Consider the following 27,450-nt stretch of genomic DNA (forward strand, 5'->3'; position numbering starts at 1 on the left):
ACCTGCGTAAAAAACTTGTTGAGCGTCTTAAACCTCTCAGAACTCTTGTTGGCAAAGGATTTGGCATTAACATAAAATATGCTCGTAGTTTTTATATTGCCTTTATACGATCTGTTGTTGATTATTATGCCTAGCATCTTCTTAATTTTTCTCCTAAACAATTACAAGGCCTAGATGTAGTACAGAATGATGCCATGCGCATCATCCTGGGTTATCCTAGAACTGTCAGAATTGTTAACATGAGAAAGGAACTAAACTTACCTTCCATTTACGAAAGAATAGTTCTACTTAGTACTATGTTTTGCGCCAAAACTTTGAAAAATAATGGTCCCCCCAGCTCTATTCAAATTAAATTGAGATCCATTCTAAACAATTCTGACTGTTCCCTCAATCCGCCGCAAAAAGCTCCCTACAGTGTGTGGCTCAGTTGTTGTGTCTATAATTTTTTTTTTTTTTTTTTTTTTTTTTTTTTTTTTGAGATATATACAAGAGTTGTTACATTCTTGTACAGCCACTAGTACGCGTAGCGTTTCGGGCAAGTCCTTAATCCTACGGTCCCTGGAATACGATCCCCTGCCGCGAAGAATCGTTTTTTCATCCAAGTACACATTTTACTGTTGCGTTAAACAGAGGCTACAGTTAAGGAATTGCGCCCAGTAAATCCTCCCCGGCCAGGATACGAACCCATGACATAGCGCTCGCGGAACGCCAGGCGAGTGTCTTACCACTACAAATCTTCAGCACTATATCTTACCACTATAATCTTCAGAAACTGAATGTATCTCTTAACCCTGATAAAACTGTTCACTATATTCCCCCTTGGAAAGATGTGGAGGTCTCTCTGCAATATACTCCCATCAGTGTAAAACAAATGTATAACACTGACATTTTGAGATGTATAACATTAGAAGCTATTGACAGTCATCTTCAAATTCTCAAACCGACTGAATCCTATGCCTTTACTGATGGCTCTGTGCAGTTAGGCACTGGTAGAACAGGTTGTGCATGTGCAGTGTATAAAGGGAATGAAATGATCATGACTAGTACACAGAGATTGAACAACTGGGCAAGCACGACACAGACCGAGCTATTGGGTATTTATCTAGCCACTGAATACCTTAAGCTCAATGGTGGTGGAGTTATTTTCTGTGACTCTAAAAGTGCTCTGCAGTCCTTAAATAACCCATCACAATGTATGTCGGAAGTAGCTTGTAATATTAAATGGAATGTAATTTTTGCCAATGATAATAATTCTTGTATAAAATTTGTGTGGATCCCATCCCATGTTGGAGTTGAAAAACATGACTTTGTAGATCAATTGGCCAATGAGGCTTGCAGGAAAGAAAACATTGATTATGATTTTGGACTATCTAATGCAGTTATTAGAAACATACAAATTAAAGAAATTAATTCAGATTTAGAAGAACTAAGAAATGCACAGAGACCTGAAAGCTGCAGTATTAAAAGTTATGACAAGTTCTGTAATAATAGGTATTTGTATGGTCAGCACAGTAACCGGACCAGGCAATGTGATGTAGTAATTGCGCGAATTCGCCTTGGCTATAGACACATCTGGCAGGTTAGTGAGGCTGAGCCACTACCAGAATATTCAGATTGTAAACTCTGTGATAAACCTTTAATGCATTCACTAGAACACTATATTGATGAATGTGAAACCGTAAAGGACTTTAGACCTCCTGGCCTATTGTACCACCAACTGTGTAACTATTTTATTGACTCAGGTGTTCTGGACGACATCCTAACAATTTACCCAAAATTTGCTTGTCCATTTTAAAGAATGAAGAACAATTTCTACTTATATTCTAAGCTGTATCACTTATGAACCCATCCCTGCACTTGTGTGGCAGTGCACAATAGAAAGTTGTTTTCACATATCCACACATTAAAACATTGATTGTAACCGTGATATATATGTGCTTCAGCCTACAGTTTAGGCCTATTGTCTTATGTATGACCCTCTGTCCTGCGTGACAGTGAATACTAGCATTAACCTCAATTTAATAAGACTATCAAAATCCTCAGATTAGGCAAAATTGTAATTAATTTTGTCAATAAAGATGTTAATAATAATAAGTTGACGGTGGCAGGATGGCAGCACTGTGGCGAGTACATCTTCCGTGTGTGTGTGTGTGTGTGTGTGTGTGTGGGTGTGTGTGGGTGTGTGTGTGTATGTGTGTGTGTGTGTGTGTGTGTGTGTGTGTGTGTGTGTGTGTGTGTGTGTGTGTGTGTGTGTGTGTGTGTGAATTCCCCTAGTTGTGCTTGCGGGACTTGAGCTCTGATCTTTCGGTCCGCCTCTCAACTGTCAATCAATCAACTGTTACTGACTACTAACTATCCCCCCCCACACACACACGCACGCACGCACGCACGCACACACACACACACACACACACACACACACACACACACACACACACACACACACACACACACACATACGGGAATTAAACCTCACTTCGCTGGAAGACAGAAGAGTTAGGGGGGACATGATCACCACATTCAAGATTCTGAAGGGAATTGATAGGGTAGATAAAGACAGTCTATTTAACACAAGGGGAACACGCACAAGGGGACACAGGTGGAAACTGAGTGCCCAAATGAGCCACAGAGATATTAGAAAGAACTTTTTTAGTGTCAGAGTGGTTGACAAATGGAATGCATTAGGGGGTGATGTGGTGGAGGCTGACTCCATACACAGTTTCAGGTGTAGATATGATAGAGCCCAATAGGCTCAGGAATCTGTACACCTGTTGATTGACGGTTGAGAGGCGGGACCAAAGAGCCAGAGCTCAACCCCCGCAAGCACAACTAGGTGAGTAGTGGAAGCAGCCCGTAACAGCTGTCTAACTCCCAGGTACATATTTTCTGCTAGGTAACAGGAGCAACAGGGTGAAAGAAAGTCAGTCAATTTTGTTTCTGCCATCAGCCGGGATCGAACCCGAACCCTAGGATTACGAGTCCAGAGCGCTATCCACTCAGCTATCAGCCCCCCCCCCCCCCAAGCGTGTCTGAGTGTGTGTACGTGAAAGTGAGTGAGTACTCACCTAATTGAGCTTGCAGGGTGGAGCTCTTAAGCCCCGCCTTTCGATCATCACTGGATCAGTGCTGTGACTAATTTCACTTGTTTTTCTTATGTTTACATTTGAAGCTGTGTATCGAATTCCACTTATTCCACTTCGTTCCACTTATTCCACTTCGTTCCACTTATTCCACTTCGTTCCACTTATTTACAACACTTACACTTGAAAAGTTCTGACATCTCTGTGACTCGTCCGTCTTTCCAGTGTCTAATTATGTCCTCTCCTTCTACTGTTCCTTAATTTGAACATTGCTTCTGTGTCTACTTTGTCAATCCATGTTAGTATCTTGTACGTTGTTATCAAGTCTGCCGTAATCCTTCTTTCATTCAGTGGAGTCCAGTTCCCCCTCAGTCTTTCTTCATAGCTCAGTCCCCTTAGCTCAGGAACCAACCTTCTTATATATTGTTGAACCTTTAATAGTTTTCTGTTGTGATTCCTTAGGTTGGGGTTCTATGCTGGGGGCAGCAGTCTGATTAATGGGTCTCACAGGGGGGGGGGGATGTATACAGCGCTCGGGAGGAATCTTCGTTCAAGTTACTGAAGGATAACCGGACGTTAGCCAGTAGGACATATCCTGCTGGTGTGTGTGCCTCTGGTGGTCGATCTCCAGTTATGTCCACTCTTAAGTCTTTCTCTCTGTCAGAGGTTGAGGGGATTTGCCTTCCCTTCATCCTGTACTGTATAGCAGAGCTTCATGCTCTAACTCCTGTCCTCGTAACCTTTCATGTGTTAGGATTAAAGTTTAGTGAGTGAGTGAGCGAGTGGGGAGGGGGTGAGTGCATGGTGGGGGGACATCCAACTCACAAACAGTGAAGTGTGTCAGACGACGGCCGCCACCACCACCAGCCCGGACCACCACAAACACACGAGACGGGCGCCACACACACACACACACACACACACACACACACACACACACACACACACACACATGTGCTACTTATACTCCCTCACCCACAACAACTGTGCTAATAATGGAAAAGTCTATCTTGCCTTAATCCTTATATATGGGCCTAGGAATGGGTTGCAGTGTTGGGGGGACAGGCATTAAGCCGGATTATGACTCGTCGGGGGTCACCCATCCAGTTAATGGGGTGAAAAGGAGGAGGGGAAGGGGGTATGTTGCATTCTTAAACGATCAACATCTGTGATGTGCAACATCTTCTGGCTGGCAGTAGGGTGCAATAATATTGGCTTGCAACAGCAGTAGCTTACATCAACCCCCCCTACTAACCCCTAACTCCCCCCCCCCCCTCCTGGTTCGCATCACACAGCATTCTAAGCAATTCGTGACAATTGCAACGATTGATGTGTAGAAGAGTGTCATCGGCGATTATAATCTAATGTAAATATCATTAATCAGGGGTTTCGAACCAGTAACACCAAAATCCACTACATTGCTGGAGACAACGATCACCACTACCACCACCGCTACCAGCAGCACACCACCACTACCACCACACCACCAATACCCCCACCTCCACAACCACAAACATCAACACCCCACCACAACCACCACCCCCACTACCTACCAGAACCACCACCAACACCCCCACCACAACCACCACCACCACAAAGCCTGATACCATCACCAATATCAAGTATCCAGACCATCAAACCTCCAGGCTGGTACAGCACCTTGGGCCGCCTGGCATGTACAGTACAGGTACACATGTACGGTACAGGTACACATGTACGGTACAGGTACACATGTACGGTACAGGTACACATGTACGGTACAGGTACACATGTACGGTACAGGTACACATGTACGGTACAGGTACACATGTACGGTACAGGTACACATGTACGGTACAGGTACACATGTACGGTACAGGTACACATGTACGGTACAGGTACACATGTACGGTACAGGTACACATCGGTGGCACGTACGGGCGTCTTCTTGGCGTGGCTGGTGTCTGCACACGGGTTAATTACCTGTGAATGATTTCCAGAGTTGTTCTACTCTTGAAATATTCCCAGAACCACTTAAACAGTTTAGCAGTTTGATATAAAAACAAAATCCATCACAACTTAGTTGATCTTTCATTACCTAAAGGAATTTATTAGTTATTTGAAGTTATTTACTGTTCAGTAATAATTTTTGTATTTGTTGGCAGAACGTTTTGAACCTCTAAAATTAATAGTAATTTCTGTAACAATTTCTGTAATCACATCAAAATGCAACAGTTAGCCCTAACCGGAAACACACAAAGCTAAGTACCCCATTTAACCTATTGAGGCCAATGCATAGAAAACGTTAATATCACTGCGCTTTAATGTTTACTAATACGAAGCATTTTTAGCGGTGTGGTCGATTCAACCCGTTCTCGCAAATTTAATAAGTCAATAGTGACTTATTAGTAGCGTGCATAGGTGACATACTAAACATAATAGTTTCCCTTGAAAGCTTCATAGAAAACACCAACCTTACCTAACCTACTTAGTATGTTAAAATAAGCATCTTATAGCTCCGTAATTACAATTGTTACTTAACCTATTATAGGTATAGGTTAGGTAATAATTGTAATTACGAAGCAATAAGATGCTTATCTTAACATACTAAGTAGGTTAGGTAAGGTTGGTGTTTTCTATGAAGCTTTCAAGGGGAAACTATTATGTTAAGTATGTCACCTATGCACATATTTAATAAGTCAATATTGACTTATTAAATTTGCGAGAACGGGTTGGTCGATTCCGGGAAAACTACGACCTATTGGATGAGATGACAGCATTTTCTGTCATCTCCATTTTGTCACTGTCATTCTCAACCTGGTGTGCAGATTAGAAATTCAATTTTGAAGGACTCTTCACGTTAACAACCCGTCCTCTTAAAAATAACGTCACTTTTGGCTCGTATGCACGATATGGCTAAATTTGGACGTAATTTGAAATGAAATCGACTCACAAAAGTGACGTTCTGTTCCATGATGACAACTTGTTCTCCTATGACAGCACGTCATATTTTGACGTATTAAGGCCAAAAACTGCTAGAAAATGGTAGCGGCTCGCGAAATTGACGTACTGTCCCTGTTTTCTGTACATGTAAGAAAACATGTAAGTTACTTACCGTTTTCTGGTAAGTTAAGATAAGGTCACTTTAGTCCGATAATTTCCTGACGCTGGGAAACCTTAGAAGGACGGGCTGGTAGATTTTCAAGTACCTTGGTCGACTTCCCAAGTGCCCATATCACACCCCCCCCCCCCCCCCTCCTTCTGCCTACCCGTGTGGAGAGGCGGGTCCGGGAGTTCAACTCTGCCGCACTTCCATGCGACGAGTGATAAAAAAAATCAGTTACAGGGCCGCTCCTGTGCTAAGTAAGTCCACTACGGGCTCGCCATAGCCCGTGCTACTTGCAACTTTTTGTTCCCAGTAGCTGAACCTAAAACAACAACAATAGAGTGATACAATATTGATGTATATCTTCAACAAATGTATATTAATGTAGGAAGGTGTTTGGGGGGAGCATCGTTCCGTGTGTCTATCTTGAACGTAGCAAGATAGACTTCTCATCCAATCATTGTTATTTCATATATTATATTATATATAATATATATTATATATAATATATAAACTGTTGCATGCACCAAAAAACACGAATTTTACTCTTTAGTTTTTATGACTCGATAAAAACAAAGACACTAACCGAAGTCGACCTTGCCTAGGCCTTGTACATTATATAAATGTTCATAATTAGCCTACGATTGTGTATATTAGGCTTCGGATGATTTATTTAGGCCTAGGGCAAACTATAGGAGCTGTGTGAGGAGAGTTTCTCTGTTATTTGTATTTTACCAAACATCACCTGACTATGTATATCATACATAACCTAGAGACTTATTCTGGCTTAATGAAAGTAAGTGTACCACTTACGGGCTATTCATGCCCGTGCCACCTCTTGGGTGGCTTAATCTTTATCAATCAATCAATCTGGCTTAAGTGTATTTGCGTGGCTGTCAGACTGTCAGGCCCCTGACTCAGGGGCCTGACAGCTGAGTGGACAGGGCTCGGCATTTGTAGTCCTGAGGTTCCGGGTTCGATCCCCGGTTGAGGTGGAAACAAATTGGCAGAGTTTCTTTCATTAGCTGATGCCTCTGTTCACCTAGCAGTAAATAGGTACCTGGAAGTTAGACAGCTGCTACGGGCTGCTTCCTGGGGGTGTGTAACAAAAAATAGGCATGGTCGAGGACCGGGCCGCGGGGACGTTAAGCCCCGAAATCATCTCAAGATAGCTTACCGGGCTCTATCATATCTACATTTGAAACTGTGTATGGAGTCAGCCTCCACCACATCACTGCCTAATGCATTCCATCTGTTAACTACTCTGACACTGATAAAATTCTTTCTAACGTCCCTGTGGCTCATTTGGGTACTCGGTTTCCAGTGTGCGTAGTGTGCTCGTAATTACCTAAGTGTAGTTACAGACCTAGAACTACGCTGCAGTTGTCGTATCCCGTCTTCCCAGCACTCTTTGTCATATAACGCTTTGAAATTAATGCCATTTTTGGCCTCCACCACCTTCTCACCTAACTTGTTCCAATCGTCTACCACTCTGTTTACAAAGTTAATGTTCTTATATTTCTTCGGCATCTTTGTTTAATTAGTTGAAATCTATGACCTCTTGTTCTTGAAGTTCCAGCTCTCAGGAAATATTCCCTATCATATAAATTTCTGTTACTATTTTGTACGTGATGATCATATCGCCTCTTTTTCGTGTATCTTCTAGTTTTTGGCATATTTAATGCTTCTAACCTCTCCTCGTAACTCTTGTCCTTCAGTTCTGGGAGCCACTTAGTTCCATGTCGTTGCACCTTTTCCAGTTTGTTGATGTGCTTCTTAAGATATGGGCACCATACAACCGCTGCATATTCCAGCTTTGATCTAACAAAAGTCGTGAACAATTTCTTTAGTAATTTGCCATCTATGTATTCAAAAGCAATTCTGATTTTAAATACACACACACACAGCCCAGTAGGCTCAGGAATCTGTACACCAGTTGATTGACAGTTGAGAGGCGGGACCAAAGAACCAAAGCTCAACCCCCGCAAGCACAAATAGGCAAATAGGCGAGTATATATTAAGCTGGATTAGGGCATGGCTATACCAAAGGAAACAGAGAGTTAGTATAAATGGAGTCAAGTCAGAGTGGGAAAATGTTGTAAGTGGGGTGCCTCAGGGCTCTGTCCTGGGACCTCTGTTGTTTATAATATATATAAATGATTTAGATTCAGGTTTGAGTAGCAACATTTGCAAATTTGCCGATGATACGAAAATCGGTAGGGAAATTAATTCGGAGGAGGACTCACTATCACTTCAAGTTGATCTAGATAGGGTTTTGAAATGGTCGAAGGATTGGCAGATGCAGTTTAATGCTGATAAATGTAAAGTTCTGAGGTTAGGTAATGATGATAGGGTTACAAGATACGAGCTAGATGGTGTTGAGATTGCGAAGTCGAATTGCGAAAAGGATCTGGGAGTTATGATTAGTAAGAATTTAAAACAAAAGGATCAATGCATAAATGTTCGTAATAAGGCAAATCGGACACTTGGATTTATTAATCGCAGCGTTAGTAACCAGACACCTGGTGTGGTTCTCAAGCTATATCTTGCTCTAGTTAGGCCCCATTTAGATTATGCAGTTCAGTTTTGGTCGCCATATTATAGAATGGATATAAATTCACTTGAACGTGTCCAGCGTAGGATGACTAAGTTAATTCCCCAAATTAGAAATCTTTCATGTGAAGAAAGATTAACAAAGCTTAAGTTGCATTCGCTGGAAAGGCGAAGAGTTAGGGGTGACATGATAGAGGTTTACAAGTGGGTGAATGGACATAACAAAGGGGATATTAATAGGGTATTAAAAGTATCAACACAAGACAGAACACGAAACAGTGGGTATAAATTGGATAAGTTTAGATTTAGGAAAGACTTGGGTATATACTGGTTCAGTAACAGGGTTGTTGATTTGTGGAACCAATTGCCGCGTGACATTGTGAAGGTGGGGTCCCTCGATTGTTTCAAGCATGGGTTGGACAAGTATATGAGTGGGATTGGGAGGTTATAAATAGGAGCTGCTTCGTATGGGCCAACAGGCCTTCTGCAGTTGCCTTTGTTCTTATGTTATGTTCTTACACACACACACATACACACAAACACACACACACACACACACACACATACACACATACACACAAACACACACACACACACACACACACACACACACACACACACACACACAAACACACACACACACACACACATACACACAAACACACACACACACACACACACACATACACACAAACACACAAACACACACACACACACACACACACATTATGAGGAAAGGCTGCGGGAAATGCACCTCACGACACTGGAAGACAGAAGAGTAAGGGGGGACATGATCACAACCTACAAAATCCTCAGGGGAATCGACCGGGTAAACAAGGACGAACTTTTCAACACTGGTGGGACGCGAACAAGGGGACACAGGTGGAAGCTGAGTACCCAAATGAGCCACAGAGACGTTAGAAAGAACTTTTTCAGTGTCAGAGTAGTTAGCAAATGGAATGCATTAGGAAGTGATGTGGTGGAGGCTGACTCCATTCACAGTTTCAAATGTAGATATGATAGAGCCCAATAGGCTCAGGAATCTGTACACCAGTTGATTGACGGTTGAGAGGCGGGACCAAAGAGCCAGAGCTCAACCCCCGCAAGCACAATTAGGTGAGTACAATTAGGTGAGTACATACACACAAACACACACACACACACACACACACACACACACACACACACACACACACACACACACACACACACACACACACACACACACACATATACACGTGTTTGTGTGTGTAAGAGAGAGTGGTGTCTGGCCTCAGGAGGGTCCACAACATTGATGGGGGAGGGGGGGGGGGGAATGTTGTTATCATCCAACAGCTGACTCTTGGCCCGGCGCCATCACAACAGCGTCGCCACCAGCGGACCTACATTCCTGGCCCCTTGGGTTTGGCACTATCTTACCTGCGCACCAGCTGATGCGCACGTGGCACAATTTTGTGTAAATTATCATACATACTCATCCTGATTGATTGATGAAGATTAAGCCACCTAAAAGGTAGCACGGGCATGAATAGCCCATAAGTGGTGGCCCTTTTGAGCCATTACCAGTATCAAGAGCTGATACTGGAGATGGGACTACACCCAGTGTGACGGAAGATGTCTCCCGTCATAATCATCCTTTGTTGTTTTAGATTCAGCTACTCAGATCAAAAGTTCAAAGTAGCACGGACTATGGTGAGCCGATAGTGGACTTACCTGGCACAGGAGCGGGGCTGTGTATGTGTATACTGATTCATTCATTCATTTAAATATAGGTCAAGATACCCTAATGGGTGAGCGTGGAAGTGGAGATAGGGGAAGAATTAGTGGGGGTGAGAGGAAGGGTTTTCAGTATGAGGTAAAGTGCCAGGGCTAGACCCAGCTGCATGGCATTGAAATCGTTATGACCAGACTAGGCAGTGAAGGCAAGGAATCGGATCTCTGTGACAACATTTCGTCTTTTCTGAGCACCCACGGAGACAGCAGCCCTCAGCTGGGTGTGCCCTGGAGGCTCACACCAGATGTGGTCTTAGATCTGTTAAACAGCATCGCGCCCCACCCAAGGCACCAGAAAACGGGAGCTAGTTGGTCCCCCCCTAAAGAGGAGTATACTGATCATGTTGCTGCGTATATATATACAGCGCTATCAGTGGTTCCGGTTTTTGTAAAAATATACTATGTAATTAATATAACTAATTAAAATAAATAAATAATAAGTTAATTCAATATAATTAGTTAATCATCTTATATATTTAATGTTTAATTAAATGAATGCAAATAAATGTAATTAATGCCCAAAATCTGTATTTTAACAACCGTTTGTGTAACGGCATATTACATAATTTTCATTTTACATTTATATATTTATGAGTTTGATTAGTTTAATAAGGGCACCATACCCATCTTGAAGCTTACGGGCTATTCATGCCCGTGCCACCTCTTGGGTGGCTTAATCTTTATCAATCAATCATCATTCTGTAGCGAAATGGCTAGTCAAATAATGGTACGTAAAGGGCACGTAAAGGGTACGAAACTGAAGACCCCCAATAGTCTTTAAGCTAACCCGTTAAACACTTGTGGCGAACTGGTTACAGCGGTCGTTAACCATGTTAGTGGATCACGTAACGAGGGCAGTTGAGTACTCTTGCTAGGCTCATAGTGATTGGTTGTGTGTGTACCAGGCTTGCAGTCTGTGGGAGCTTGCAATATGTGTACACAATATGTATGAAAGCTTATAATATGTGTGCACAATATGTATGGAAACTTTAAATATGTGTACACAATATGTAAGCAAGCTTGCAATATGTGTACACAATATGTATGGAAGCTTACAATATGTGTACACAATATGTATGGAAGCTTACAATATGTGTACACAATATGTATGAAGCTTACAATATGTGTACACAATATGTATGTAAACTTACAATATGTGTACACAATATGTATGAAGTTTACAATATGTGTACACAATATGTATGTAAACATACAATATGTGTACACAATATGTATGGAAGCTTACAATATGTGTACACAATATGTATGGAAGCTTACAATATGTGTACACAATATGTATGTAAACATACAATATGTGTACACAATATGTATGGAAGCTTACAATATGTGTACACAATATGTATGGAAGCTTACAATATGTGTACACAATATGTATGTAAACATACAATATGTGTACACAATATGTGTACACAATATGTATGGAAGCTTACAATATGTGTACACAATATGTATGTAAACATACAATATGTGTACACAATATGTATGAAGCTTACAATATGTGTACACAATATGTATGTAAACTTGCAATATGTGTACACAATATGTATGGAAGCTTACAATATGTGTACACAATATGTATGTAAACTTACAATATGTGTACACAATATGTATGTAAACTTACAATATGTGTACACAATATGTATGTAAACTTACAATATGTGTACACAATATGTATGTAAACTTACAATATGTGTACACAATATGTATGGAAGCTTACAATATGTGTACACAATATGTATGAAGCTTACAATAAGTGTGCACAATATGTATGTAAACTTACAATATGTGTACACAATATGTATGGAAGCTTACAATATGTGTACACAATATGTATGAAGCTTACAATAAGTGTGCACAATATGTATGTAAACTTACAATATGTGTACACAATATGTAAGCAAGCTTACAATATGTGCTCTACATATATAATGAAACGGACAGCAACTTCCTTCAAGGTTCCAGGTAAATGCGTAATATTCACGATACAGGAGCTGTGACGCGCAGGCCATAATGTCGAGTGGTCAATGGTGGACCTCTTCCACGAAGTAGGGTACAAAAAGGGCCAAACTTTATGCCCCTCCGACGTCACCGTTACTGTTTTTAAGCAAACACATGGTAACCTAACGTATAGGAAATGACGTATGATTATGTATGTGTGTGTGTGTTTTATGGATGCTATGTACGTAGCTTCACCGGCCGGTACCTGTATATAACATGTTGGAGTGCCCGATGCTGTCACCCACACGGTAACTGTGCCAACCACCTGATCTAACCTCTCAATGGCAAATATAAGCAATCCTAGGATCAATATAAACAATCCTAGGATCAATATAAGCAACTAGGCCTAATATAAGCAATCCTAGGATCAATATAAACAATCCTAGGATCAATATAAGCAACTAGGCCTAATATAAGCAATCCTAGGACCAATATAAACAATCTAGGCCTAATATAAGCAATCCTAGGATCAATATAAGCAATCCTTGGATCAATATAAGCAATCTAGGCCTAATATAAGCAATCCTAAGATCAATATAAGCAATCTAGGCCTAATATAAGCAATCCTAGGATCAATATAAGCAATCCTAGGATCAATATAAGCAACTAGGCCTAATATAAGCAATCCTAAGATCAATATAAGCAATCTAGACCTAATATAAGCAATCCTAGGATCAATATAAGCAATCCTAGGATCAATATAAGCAACTAGGCCTAATATAAGCAATCCTAAGATCAATATAAGCAATCTAGGCCTAATATAAGCAATCCTAGGATCAATATAAGCAATCCTAGGATCAATATAAGCAACTAGGCCTAATATAAGCAATCCTAAGATCAATATAAGCAATCTAGGCCTAATATAAGCAATCCTAGGATCAATATAAGCAATCCTAGGATCAATATAAGCAACTAGGCCTAATATAAGCAATCCAAAGATCAATATAAGCAATCTAGGCCTAATATAAGCAATCCTAGGATCAATATAAGCAATCCTAGGATCAATATAAGCAACTAGGCCTAATATAAGCAATCCTAAGATCAATATAAGCAATCTAGGCCTAATATAAGCAATCCTAGGATCAATATAAGCAATCCTAGGATTAATATAAGCAACTAGGCCTAATATAAGCAATCCTAGGATCAATATAAGCAACTAGGCCTAATATAAGCAATCCTAGGATCAATATAAGCAACTAGGCCTAATATAAGCAATCCTAGGATCAATATAAGCATTTAGGCCTAATATAAGCAATCCTAGGATCAATATAAGCAATCCTAGGATCAATATAAGCATTTAGGCCTAATATAAGCTATCCTAGGATCAGTATAAGCAATCCTAGGATCAATATCAGCAATCTAGGCTTAATATAAGCTATCCTAGGATCAATATAAGTAATCTTGGCTTAATATAAGCTATCCTAGGATAAAAATAAGCAATCTAGGCCTAATATAAGCAATCCTAGGCCTAATTAAAGCAATCTAGGCCGAATATAAACAATCCTGTGATCGTTATATAACCTGTCATCCTAAAAAAAAATCGCTTTTCGCTCGTATGCATTACATACGGCCACACATTGTCGTACTAGTAAATGGAAGGGTCTCGCGAAAGTGTCGTACTAGTAAATGGAAGGGTCTCGCGAAAGTGTCGTACTAGTAAATGGAAGGGTCTTGCGAAAGTGTCGTACTAGTAAATGGAAGGGTCTTGCGAAAGTGTCGTACTAGTAAATGGAAGGGTCTCGCGAAAGTGACGTACTGTCCCGTTTTCTGTTTTGGGGGGTCCTCCGATACGTTAGGAGAGACCACTTTAAATTGACCGTTTTCTTGACATTGGGGAAACCTTGGGAGGACGGACTGCATTATAAGCCGAGTAAACAACATATAAGCAGTCTGCGCATCAACAACTGTGCAGGATGCAAGCCCCTGCAAGCGACCATCACATTAACAACTGTGTCAAATTGACTGATTGATGATTGAGCCACCTCCCTCCCCCCCCCCAGAGTTGGCACGGGCATGAATAGCCCGTAAGTGTGTCAAATTGAGTTAGTTCAAGAGTTATACTGTAACTAGGGATCCTGGGTCCTGTGGTGCAGTGGTCTACACATGAGTATATCCCAGGGTTCAGTTCCCCGGGCGGGGCTGAAATTGTTGGGCGCGCTTTCTTTCGTTCCTTGCCTCTGTTCACCCAGCAGTAAATAGGTACCCGGGAGTTAGGCAGCTGTTGTGGGGGTGCAGCCCGTGCGGGGGGGGGGGGGAGAGGGTGTCTGCTGTGCGTCTGCGGTGGACCTGATAAGGCTAATAACGCTTTTCTAACCTCAATAATTGGAATCCTTGATATTCTTGTTTTAATAGCACCATCCAGGGGCCTGCTGGAACCCCATCCAGGGGCCTGCTGGAACCCCATCCAGGGGCCTGCTGGAACACCATCTAGGAGCCTGCTGGAACACCATCCAGGAGCCTGCTGGAATACCATCAAGGGGCCTGCTGGAACACCATCCAGGGGCCTACTGGAACACCATCCAGGGGCCTGCTGGAACACCATCCAGGGGCCTGCTGGAACACCATCCAGGAGCCTGCTGGAACACCATCCAGGGGCCTGCTGGAACACCATCCAGGGGCCTGCTGGAACACCATCCAGGAGCCTGCTGGAACACCATCCAGGAGCCTGCTGGAACACCATCCAGGAGCCTGCTGGAACACCATCTAGGGGCCTGCTGGAACACCATCCAGGGGCCTGCTGGAACACCATCCAGGAGCCTGCTGGAACACCATCCAGGAGCCTGCTGGAACACCATCCAGGAGCCTGCTGGAACACCATCAAGGGGCCTGCTGGAACACCATCAAGGGGCCTGCTGGAACACCATCCAGGAGCCTGCTGGAACACCTTCCAGGGGCCTGCTGGAACACCATCCAGGGGCCTGCTGGAACACCATCCAGGAGCCTGCTGGAACACCATCCAGGGGCCTGCTGGAACACCATCAAGGGGCCTGCTGGAACACCATCCAGGGGCCTGCTGGAACACCATCCAGGAGCCTGCTGGAACACCATCCAGGGGCCTGCTGGAACACCATCCAGGGGCCTGCTGGAACACCATCCAGGAGCCTGCTGGAACACCATCCAGGGGCCTGCTGGAACACCATCCAGGGGCCTGCTGGAACACCATCCAGGGGCCTGCTGGAACACCATCCAGGGGCCTGCTGGAACACCATCCAGGAGCCTGCTGGAACACCATCCAGGGGCCTGCTGGAACACCATCCAGGGGCCTGCTGGAACACCATCCAGGGGCCTGCTGGAACACCATCCAGGGGCCTGCTGGAACACCATCCAGGAGCCTGCTGGAACACCATCCAGGGGCCTGCTGAAACACCATCCAGGAGCCTGCTGGAACACCATCCAGGGGCCTGATGGAACACCATCCAGGGGCCTGCTGGAACACCATCCAGGAGCCGGCTGGAACACCATCCAGGGGCCTGCTGGAACACCATCCAGGGGCCTGCTGGAACACCATCCAGGAGCCTGCTGGAACACCATCCAGGGGCCTGCTGGAACACCATACAGGGGCCTGCTGGAACACCATCCAGGGGCCTGCTGGAACACCATCAAGGGGCCTGCTGGAACACCATCCAGGGGCCTGCTGGAACACCATCCAGGGGCCTGCTGGAACACCATCCCGGAGCCTACTGGAACACCATCCAGGAGCCTGCTGGAACACCATCAAGGTGTCTCCTAGAATACGAGGGGGTTAAGAATAGACACAACTAACTGTCACTCCAGCGTCCGCGGAGTTGACATATACTCACCGCACCGCTCCTACGCCAAATATAGAACCTAATTTCCAATGTGTTTGGTGTCAGTAACTTTATAAGGAGCGACGGAGCAGGAAGTGGAGGCGGTCGGGATGAGGTCCAGAGCCGTCAAGGACAACTGGTCTTGCCAACACGCTTTCATTTTCAGTCATAAAAGGAGTTTTCCTCTTCAAATCTGAGTGCTACAGTTACATCCGATAGACTTGGTGGTATGTGATAGACCCCGTTAGAGCTATTGGTCCATGAGTTAAGGCATGCTTCTGAGGTTATCCAGGACGCTGGTTCGATACCCCCTGTCCTGTTCCTAGGATCTTCTCCTCGTAGATACATCATCGTGTTATTGTAGTTTCCTTGTGTGCAAAGTTATTTGATTTTCCCGTAATGATTAATAGATTATTTCACACGGCAACAGTGACGACACCTGGAGCCAGGCACCTGGAGCCAGGCACCTGGAGCCAGGCACCTGGAGCCAGGCACCTGGAGCCAGACACCTGGAGCCAGACACCTGGAGCCAGACACCTGGAGCCAGGCACCTGGAGCCAGACACCTGGAGCCAAACACCTGGAGCCAGGCACCTGGAGCCAGGCACCTGGAGCCAGGCACCTGGAGCCACACACGTGGAGCCACACACGTGGAGCCAGACACCTGGAGCCAGACACCTGGAGCCAGACACCTGGAGCCAGACACCTGGAGCCAGGCACCTGGAGCCAGGCACCTGGAGCCACACACGTGGAGCCAGGCACCTGGAGCCAGGCACCTGGAGCCAGACACGTGGAGCCAGACACCTGGAGCCAGACGGTGTGTGTGTGTGTAACTCTACCTCTCGTCCAAGGAAGCCCTACCCGTCGGGTTACAGAGAGAGTACACGACGCTGTACGACAATATATTCAGTGCAACAGAGTTGTCATATTTCATCAATGATCACATTTAGGCATGATCACTACATATTCAGGCCTCATCACTACATGTTTAGGCATGATTACTACATATTTACGCCTCATCACTACATGTTTAGGCATGATTACTACATATTTGATGTTACACACTGCTTCTGGACCCTCAGTTGTGCGGCACAGTGATAGGAAGCATGTTTCTCTCCACTCTGAACCGTATTGCTTGTGTCCCTGAGTACAACCCCTCCCCTCACCGTGATGGGGGCCCCCGGGACCACCTCACCGTGATGGGGAGCCCCTGGGACCACCTCACCGTGATGGGGAGCCCCTGGGACCACCTCACCGTGATGGGGAGCCCCTGGGACCACCTCACCGTGATGGGGAGCCCCTGGGACCACCTCACCGTGATGGGGAGCCCCTGGGACCACCTCACCGTGATGGGGAGCCCCTGGGACCACCTCACCGTGATGGGGAGCCCCTGGGACCACCTCACCGTGATGGGGAGCCCCTGGGACCACTTCACCGTGATGGAGGACCCCTGGTACCCCGTCACCCTGAAGGTACACACGGTACGGTCAGTGACCCCCAGTCCTGCTATGATACGTATGCCCGTGGCGCTCGGAGGTAGCCAAATGTACTGGGGGGTTTGTTGACACTAAACACGTTGATCCGGGACCCTGCTCCGGGACCTACCCCCCCCCCCCCCCCTCTCTCTCTCTTTCTCTCTGTCTCTCTCTCTCTCTCTCTCTCTCTCTCTCTCTCTCTCTCTCTCTCTCTCTCTCTCTCTCTCTCTCTCTCTCTCTCTCTCTCTCTCTCTCTCTCTCTCTGTCTCTCTCTCTCTCTCTCTCTCTCTCTCTCTCTCTCTCTCTCTCTCTCTCTCTCTCTCTCTCTCTCTCTCTCTCTCTCTCTCTCTCTCTCTCTCTCTCTCTCTCTGTCTCTCTCTCTCTCTCTCTCTCTCTCTCTCTCTCTCTCTCTCTCTCTCTCTCTCTCTCTCTCTCTCTGTCTCTCTCTCTCTCTCTCTCTCTCTCTCTCTCTCTCTCTCTCTCTCTCTCTCTCTCTCTCTCTCTCTCTCTCTCTCTCTCTCTCTCTCTCTCTCTCTCTGTCTATCTCTCTCTCTCTCTGTCTATCTCTCTCTCTCTCTCTGTCTCTCTCTCTCTCTCTCTCTCTCTCTCTCTCTCTCTCTCTCTCTCTCTCTCTCTCTCTCTCTCTCTCTCTCTCTCTCTCTCTCTCTCTCTCACACACACACAAGACCCTCCTTGCTCCCATCTCAGGGACACCAAGTGTAACTGAGATCGGGCAGGAAGAGATCTTCAAAGTAATGTCCTCAAACATAGATGGGATTACGAACAAAACAAGTGAACTTGGGGAAAGAGCACAAGAATTCAACCCTGATGTAATAGCACTTGCTGAAACAAAATTGTCAGGTATCATAACAACTGCCGTGTTTCCCCAAGGACTACACTGTAACAAGGAATTAGAGGGAAGGAACGGAGGAGAAGGAGTGGTCCATCCTTCGAAGGGTTCAAAGACTACGTAACAGGCATCATGACGACGGCAGGACCAAGAGCAGCAGTAGCAGTGATGTATAACACTCCACTAAATGACAAAACCCGACGAAGTCGTAAATGCCAAAAATCTGTTAAATTTTAATGTCAAACTGGAAACGATCATCAGGACAATGGAGGGGGTGGGGGGGACCTTCGACAAGTCGCCGGCTTCCTGTCCTCGTCGAGGCCACTGGTGCTAGTGGCCCTCAGGTAAATCAGGTAAAAGGCCCAGGGCGAGGAGTATGACAGAAACAACATGACGGTTACTACTATAATTGAAACAGCAGACTCCGTCACCTGTACAAATCGTTCCCGTCTGCTTATCATGGGAAACTTCAACCATGGAAAGATAGACTGGGAGAACAAAGGACCACACGAGGGTACGGAAACATGGCGAGCTAAACTACTGGACGTGGCAGCTAGAAACATTTTAAGCCAACATGTCACAAGAATGAGAGGCAATGACCAACCAGCTAGACTTGACCTGGTATGTAATTTGAATGATTCAGGCATAAGGGAAACCCACTTCGTAGACCCACATTTGTAGCCGTAGCACGTAGCCCCCGTTGGAATCCATCACCACAGTGTATTGATGTTTGAGTACATGGTAGAAATAGGGATTACTTACTCAAGGAAGGGGGGAAACAGAAAGCAAAAGGCTGACATACGGACAAGGAAAATACCAGGAGATAAGAAAATTCCTAATAGAAATACCATGAGGTAACAGAGCTCGGGAGAAAGGTTACACAAGAAATGATGGACTGCATCACCCCAGATGTGACAGGAGGCAGCAGACATGTTTGTCCCAGCCCAAAAGAGAAACAAATTGGAAATGAGGAACCCATGTTTTAATCAGGGGATCTATGCTGGCACAGCAACTGAGAACAAGGGCACGGAGACAGTAGGAATAACAGGACATCCGAGAGAAGAGGAAGAATCCTCTGCTCTCTGATGTCCTCTTCCACAACACAGTGGGCCAGGAAGGAGTACCTCAGGGTACATAAGAACATAAGAACAAAGGCAACTGCAGAAGGCCTATTGGCCCATACGAGGCAGCTCCTATTTATAACCACCCAATCCCACTCATATACTTGTCCAACCCGCGCTTGAAACAATCGAGGGACCCCACCTCCAGCACGTTACGCGGTAATTGGTTCCACAAATCAACAACCCTGTTACTGAACCAGTATTTACCCAAGTCTTTCCTAAATCTAAAATTATCCAGAGATAATTAGAAGAGGGTTACCGAGACTAGAAGCACAAGGACAGTACGGAAATGACATAACAGAGAAAACAAAGCCCGAGCCCAAATTACTGTAGAGCCACATTAGAAGTACAACCACAACAGAACTGATATGGTAGATAAGAAGAGATTATTTAACTCGGGTGGTACTCGAACAAGGGGACACAGGTGGAAGCTGAGTACCCATATGAGCCACAGAGCCATTAGAAAGGACGTTTTCAGCGCCAGAGTAATTAATAAATGGAGTGCATTAGGCAGTGATATGATGGAGGCTGACTCCATACACAGTTTCAAATGTAGATATGACAGAGCCCAATAGGCTCAGGAATCTGTACACCAGTTGATTAACAGTTGAGAGGCGGGACCAAAGAGCCAGAGCTCAACCCCCGCAAACACAATTAGGTGAGTACAATTAGGTGAGTACACGAAACACATCACCTGAGCCTCACAAGTTAACCAATTAACAAAAATCGACATTCATATATGTGATTACATGATTAAGTAATTACCTTCTCATTTTACCATTACCGGGAAGAGGAGGCCTGGCTAGTGGCTCACCGTGGGCCTCTCACGGCCTGAGATAACTACTCAACTTCCCCTGGATGCAATTCACAACAATTGCCTAACTCAGCGTACCCATACTACTGTTAGGTTATCAGTCGTATCAGATGAAAGGAAACATCTCTGTGCTTCCTGGAATAACTATCTGCGGGCTCACCATAGCTCGTGTTACTTGGAACTTTTTGTTCCAGGTAGCGAATCTTTAACAACAACAACATACTTCCCGGGAATCGAACCCGGGACCCTTCGGTGGTGAGACGACTGCGCTGACCACTGTAACTTGTCACGTAGTCACCTGTGCTTATAGTGACCTTTGGTGACCTTGTTTGTTACGAAATGTGGGATGCTCCCCCCAGCATCCAAGAATTACATTATGTCAAAGTTGATATTATTGATTGAACGTTGAATTACCTCGTGGATATGTTGCTTGTCCAGGTCCGTAGTTCCTCCTTGGACAGTGGCCAGCAACACCGGACACAACTGGTGCGTTGGACAACAACAATTGCGTAATTGTTTTTTGATCCAGTCCTTGAGCCACAGTGGCTGTTGGTGTTCTGTGTTCCTAGTTGATCACAGTGTAACATGCTTAGCTAAATGACTTCGGCATTGTGTTCCAGTGAGCATTGTATGGCTCTGTAACCCTCACTATACACCCACGTGATGGGTATGGGGGTCCACCCATGCCCACAGAACGACTGGAATGGGGTCCACCCAAGCCCACAGAACGACTGGAATGGGGTCCACCCAATCCCACAGAACGACTGGAATGGGGTCCACCCATGCCCACAGAACGACTGGAATGGGGTCCACCCAAGCCCACAGAACGACTGGAATGGGGTCCACCCAAGCCCACAGAACGACTGGAATGGGGTCCACCCAAGCCCACAGAACGACTGGAATGGGGTCCACCCATGCCCACAGAACGACTGGAATGGGGTCCACCCAAGCCCACAGAACGACTGGAATGGGGTCCACCCAAGCCCACAGAACTACTGGAATGGGGTCCACCCAAGCCCACAGAACGACTGGAATGGGGTCCACCCAAGCCCACAGAACGACTGGAATGGGGTCCACCCAAGCCCACAGAACGACTGGAATGGGGCCCACCCAAGCCCACAGAACGACTGGAATGGGGTCCACCATCGCCCAAGGGATGGGTATGTGTTCCGCCACTGGGCGCTATCCCGTTGGTGGGATGGCGTGCATGCCAAACTACGCCTTGCATAATAAATGAACAAATGAAAAACGTTTCTTTGCGTCAGAACACTTCTCACACAAAAGTTTTAGACACGGGACGTAAATACAATTTTTCCATAGCACACCCAGCTGAGAAAATCACATACACAGGTTGCATTGTGCAATGTTGCAGGTGTGTGTGAGTACATGTGGAGGGCTTACCTCTGTGTTGGGAGTCGGTCATGGTGGCGGGGAGGGCGTGTGGTGGTGGTGGAGCTGCGTACACCGTCCTCTGTGGCCGCTTCAGCTGCTTCCTCTCTACTGACACCCGCCGATATCAGGCTCGGCGTTGACACCCCTCCCTACCCTCCCTCTCTCTCTCTCTCTCTCTCTCTCTCTCTCTCTCTCTGTCTCTCTCTCTCTGTGTTGCTCTCTCTCTCTCTCTCTCTCTCTCTCTCTCTCTCTCTCTCTCTCTCTCTCTCTCTCTCTCTCTCTCTCTCTCTCTCTCTCTCTCTCTCTCTCTCTCTCTCTCTCTCTCTCTCTCTCTCTCTCTCTCTCTCAGAGAGAGAGAGAGAGAGAGACTTGACACACAAATGATACATGTATCCTCGAGCAGGGCTTCGCTCATGTCCTCCGCTCGAATCCCACCTCAATAAATGCTCCCCCCCCCCCCCCCCCCCCGTAGTACACACACCAATAACGGTCAACAGAACCTAACCTAAACCGCGCTAAGTCTGTTACTATTCAGCTCATTCAAGTGTGAAATAATATTACCTTATATTTGACAAAAGACTAATTTTGAATGCGCAGTGCGTTAAAATTGACGAGTGCGTCTTGGAGGACGGCCGGTGCATTAAAAAGCCTAGCCTGAAGACGGCCGCTGCATTAACAAGTCTGGCGTGAGGACGAGATGAGGATCTTTTAACATCACGAACCTATAGATAGCTCTTGACACAAACTATGTAACCCTCTGTGTAATCTAGGGGCAGCTGTATAAACGAGGGTGTACCCAGGTTATTAAATAAACACGGGTTTATCTCAGTCAGGTATCTATATCTAAGGGAGACAGACGCTTACTCTAAGTTCCAATAATTCCCACATTGCTGTACTATTTGTGTTTATCAACTGCAGCCTTGAGGGACGATACCAGTTGAAGTAACCACCTGGTTATCAGACATCGTCGCTGCCTTAATCGCTGTGTGTATTGTAGTGGCTTTAGGTATTGTATACAGTAGCTCTGTCTAGACATTCAACATTCTGTTTGTAACTTATTTTGTATGTATGTTCCTTTACTTGAATAAACATTATTATTATTATTATTATTATTATTATTATTATTATTATTATTATTAATACAGATTAATTTGTAGATTTGGGTTCTGTCTGCAACGCAGCAGACAGAACCCAAATCTATGCTGGAGCGTCTTCAGACCAGCAGTGTCCAGCAGCCAACATAAGAACGGCCTTTAGTAACTTGTGTAAGGAATCATTCACAAACTTGTATACGACATATGTCAGACCAGTCCTGGAGTATGCAGCTCCAGCATGGAGTCCATATCTCGTCAAGCATAAGACTAAATTGGTGAAGGTTCAGAGGTTTGTCACCAGACTGTATAGTACCCGAGGTGATGGGTATGAGCTACGAGGAGAGACTACGGGAACTAAACCTCACGTCGCTGGAAAACAGAAGAGTTAGTTCACACCCCACGCACCTATCTTGAGATGATTTCGGGGCTTTAGTGTCCCCGCGGCCCGGTCCTCGACCAGGCCTTCACCCCCAGGAAGCAGCCCGTGACAACTGACTAACACCCAGGTACCTATTTTACTGCTAGGTAATAGGGGCATAGGGTGAAAGAAACTCTGCTCATTGTTTCTCGCCGGCGCCTGGGATCGAACCCAGGACCACAGGATCACAAGTCCAGCGTGCTGTCCGCTCGGCCGACCGGCTCCCTCCCTTTAAGCCAAGCACTCGACACACCTCATATTATCATATTGTGCATATTATCTTACTCAGCCTGGCAAATAGGTCTGATGAATAAGCAATATAGTGCAATAATTCTTCTTAGTTTATCACTGGGAAAAAAAGCACATGAGTTTTCCAAAGACTCGACTGTAGTGTCGGAAAGTTCGTAAAAGTATTATTAAACAATTTGCCTTTTGACAGCCACAAGGAGCTGTTATCAGCAATAAATATTGCAGATATTAGGAGCGGCTTCTTATTTTTTTCTCAAATAAGCAACAAAACCACGATAGCGGCCAGTCATAAGAACATAAGAATGAAGATAACTGTAGAAAGCCTATTGGCCCATACGAGGCAGCTCCTATTTAAATCAACCCAATCTTATTCATATATATATGTCTAACCTACGCTTGAAACAATCAAGGGATTTGTTTCTTGAAACATATCTCGGCCTCTTGATCATTCCCCTTGAAACAATCCAGGGAACACCTTCACTTTCTTAGGGTGTTCATCACTGCCCTTGTTCAGTCAGCTGCACAAGCAAGTGACCTAGGTCATAAAAGTATTTGTGTGTACGTCTGATACCAGACTACTTGTGTAAAGGAGGAAATGTATATGTTTATCTCTCAGAATGTTCGGTAATATGTTTATTGTTTATGATGTGTGTCTATGTATGTATTAACACGATGTACTGAACGGTGTGAGAATAGCTTGAGCTACCTCATCCCTTTGTGTGTATTTTACATCAATAAACTTATTTCAATTTCAAGCAAGTGTGTCAGTAAGCGGATTCCCGTTTTCTCTCAACATCAGCGTCAACCTCAACTTTAGTATCCGTGACTAGTTGCCTTGCAAATTACAACTCGTTGGTTCAACTTCCGTCGTTTATAAAGCGCACATCGACGAGTAGCAGGGATTCATTGCATAGCAAAGTTGACTCATCTAGTTGCAATGCAAATTCTGTTGTCCGTGCAGCAGAATTGTGAGTACTGGTTCAAGTGCTGCCCCTCATAAGGTCCAATCTTAACTCACAACCTCCCTTCCCCGCCGCCTTATACACACTGACCTTGCCTCACTCCCACCAACCAGGGGTATCCAAAACCAAGCCCCCTCTCTTGCACCCCTTGAACCAATCCTAAGATCAGAAGGATTAGCCACATTAGTCTACAGCCAATCCCCGAGAACTAGGATCTTGGTACCTGTAGTTAGTCATGGGGGCATAGGTCTACAGGCACTCCCAGAACTGAACGTGATCTTTCATTCCTCAATATTGGTCCTCTGTTATCGACGGGGAGGGGCTTTCCCCCTGAACCTTGAACGGCCAAACATTCTCCCAGACACCACCCGTCTGTCACATGGAACAATGAGCCGTTAGTCTCTGAACTGCCTCACTCACTCTCCTGGTTATTTATACGTGTCTCAAGAACCAGACCTCTTCTGGCATTCATGTTTCACACAGCGGAGACTCTCTGGTCTGTGTGTGTGCGTCTTGTGGACCTTTGTCAAACGCCACATTTAATGGTTCTTAAAACACCGCCTGGACCCAAGGCCACAGTTTGACCCCAGCTGGACCCTACTGAGGACCCCAGGACCCTACTGAGGACCCCAGGACCCTACTGAGGACCCCAGGACCCTATTGAGGACGCCAGGACCCTACTGAGGACCCCAGGACCCTACTGAGGACCCCAGGACCCTACTGAGGACCCCAGGACCCTACTGAGGACCCCAGGACCCTATTGAGGACCCCAGGACCCTACTGAGGACCCCAGGACCCTACTGAGGACCCCAGGACCCTATTGAGGACGCCATGACCCTGGGTAGCCGTTACATGGGTGTCTGGTTGTCTGGTCGCCTTCCGTCTGGGCGTCTGGTCATCCGCATCTGGTCGTCTAGGCAATATCAGATAAGGAGCCGACTAAGATAATCTTGGACGTAAAGACCAATCACTTACCAACTGATAAAACTGTTCATTGATCTGGTATTTCCCTTTTGACAGTACTTGAACTTATAAGTGGTAGCGAGGCACGTGATTTTGATGAGAGCCGACCTGTCATATGGATTTGAACACAGCCGACCTGCCATATGTGTCCGAACACAGCCGACCTGCCATATGTGTCCGAACACAGCCGACCTGCCATATGGGTCAGAACACAGCCGACCTGTCATATGGATTTGAACACAGCCGACCTGCCATATGTGTCCGAACACAGCCGACCTGCCATATGTGTCCGAACACAGCCGACCTGCCATATGGGTCAGAACACAGCCGACCTGCCATATGGGTCAGAACACAGCCGACCTGTCATATGGGTCAGAACACAGCCGACCTGCCATATGGGTCCGAACACAGCCGACCTGTCATATGGATTTGAACACAGCCGACCTGCCATATGGGTCAGAACACAGCCGACCTGTCATATGGGTCCGATCACAGCCGACCTGTCATATGGGTCCGATCACAGCCGACCTGTCATATGTGTCAGAACACAGCCAACCTGCCATATGGGTCCGATCACAGCCGACCTGTCATATGGGTCAGAACACAGCCAACCTGTCATATGGGTCAGATCACAGCCGACCTGTCATATGGGTCCGAACACAGCCGACCTGCCATATGGGTCCGATCACAGCCGACCTGTCATATGGGTCCAAACACAGCCGACCTGTCATATGGGTCAGATCACAGCCGACCTGTCATATGGGTCAGATCACAGCCGACCTGTCATATGGGTCAAAACACAGCCGACCTGTCATATGGGTCAGATCACAGCCGACCTGTCATATGGGTCAGATCACAGCCAACCTGTCATATGTTTCCGAACACAGATTGGTCCTTTAACACCTGGAGCTTCTAATAGTGTATATCAAAATGTTTACAAAGTGATCTGACATTTTGGTTGAAAACCGCTAGGCTTTGTGTTATTTCGGAGTTTGTTATTTGCACGGTTTAATGCTCTGTATTAACGGCAGTAGTGATGATCAATGTGCTGGTTCACAGAGAGCTATACCACATTAACGTGATGTGACAATGAGAAAAACATCATTGCCTGGGAATACCCAGCACATAGGTTCGAATCCTCATCCAGGCTCCTACGGATTTTCTCAATGTGGTGGCTATTGTAGATTTGTGATAGCATATATAGCTTAGGGGTCAATACGGTGCATACGTTTGTATACAGTGACAATGTCGACAGCCCACGTCACACTCAACAAAAAACCATGTTTATTTGTATTTATTTTTACTATTTTTATTTTTGTATATATACAAGAGTTCTTACATTCTTGTACAGCCATTAGCACGCATAGCGTGTCAGACAGGTCCTTAATCCTATGTTCCCTGGATTACAACCCCGCCATATCGTTTAACAACCTTGTATCCATTTTACTGTTGGGTAAACAGAGGCTACAGTTAAGGATTGGCGCCCAGTAAATCCTTCCCGGCCAGGATACGAACCTAGGCCCAAAGTGCTCGCGAAACGCCAGGCGAGTGTCTTACCACTACGCCACGGGGACTGCTACACACGTCACACTCAACAAGAGCTCACGTCACATTATACTCATAAGGTTCATTTCTTGTATTATAAATCGTTGGTTTAAAATATAAAAAGTATATGCTGAACTCGTTTTCTTTGAAGCGGTCTAAAGATTTTGGCTTTCTATAAATAAAATTCTAGGGTATACTCAAATAGTTTTCGAATTTCATGTTTCACATTTTTGAGAATATTAAAACAGTATTAATCAGTAGTAATGAAAC

General features: G+C 45.3%; 1 protein-coding gene across 1 annotated transcript in view; it reads right to left on the minus strand.

Annotated features, from left to right (window-relative positions):
• Nucleotides 1-22,077, minus strand: part of LOC123760268 (rhodanese domain-containing protein CG4456) — a 36,271-nt gene extending 14,194 nt beyond the window's left edge. The window contains exon 1 of the mRNA XM_045745786.2: nucleotides 21,959-22,077. Within this exon, the coding sequence (XP_045601742.1) occupies nucleotides 21,959-21,980 (22 nt within the window). The 5' untranslated portion in view covers nucleotides 21,981-22,077. The remainder of the gene's footprint in view (nucleotides 1-21,958) is intronic.
• Nucleotides 22,078-27,450: the final 5,373 nt, after the last annotated feature.

The sequence above is a fragment of the Procambarus clarkii genome, chromosome 22 (genome assembly GCF_040958095.1).
Source record: "Procambarus clarkii isolate CNS0578487 chromosome 22, FALCON_Pclarkii_2.0, whole genome shotgun sequence".
Lineage (NCBI taxonomy): Eukaryota > Metazoa > Arthropoda > Malacostraca > Decapoda > Cambaridae > Procambarus > Procambarus clarkii.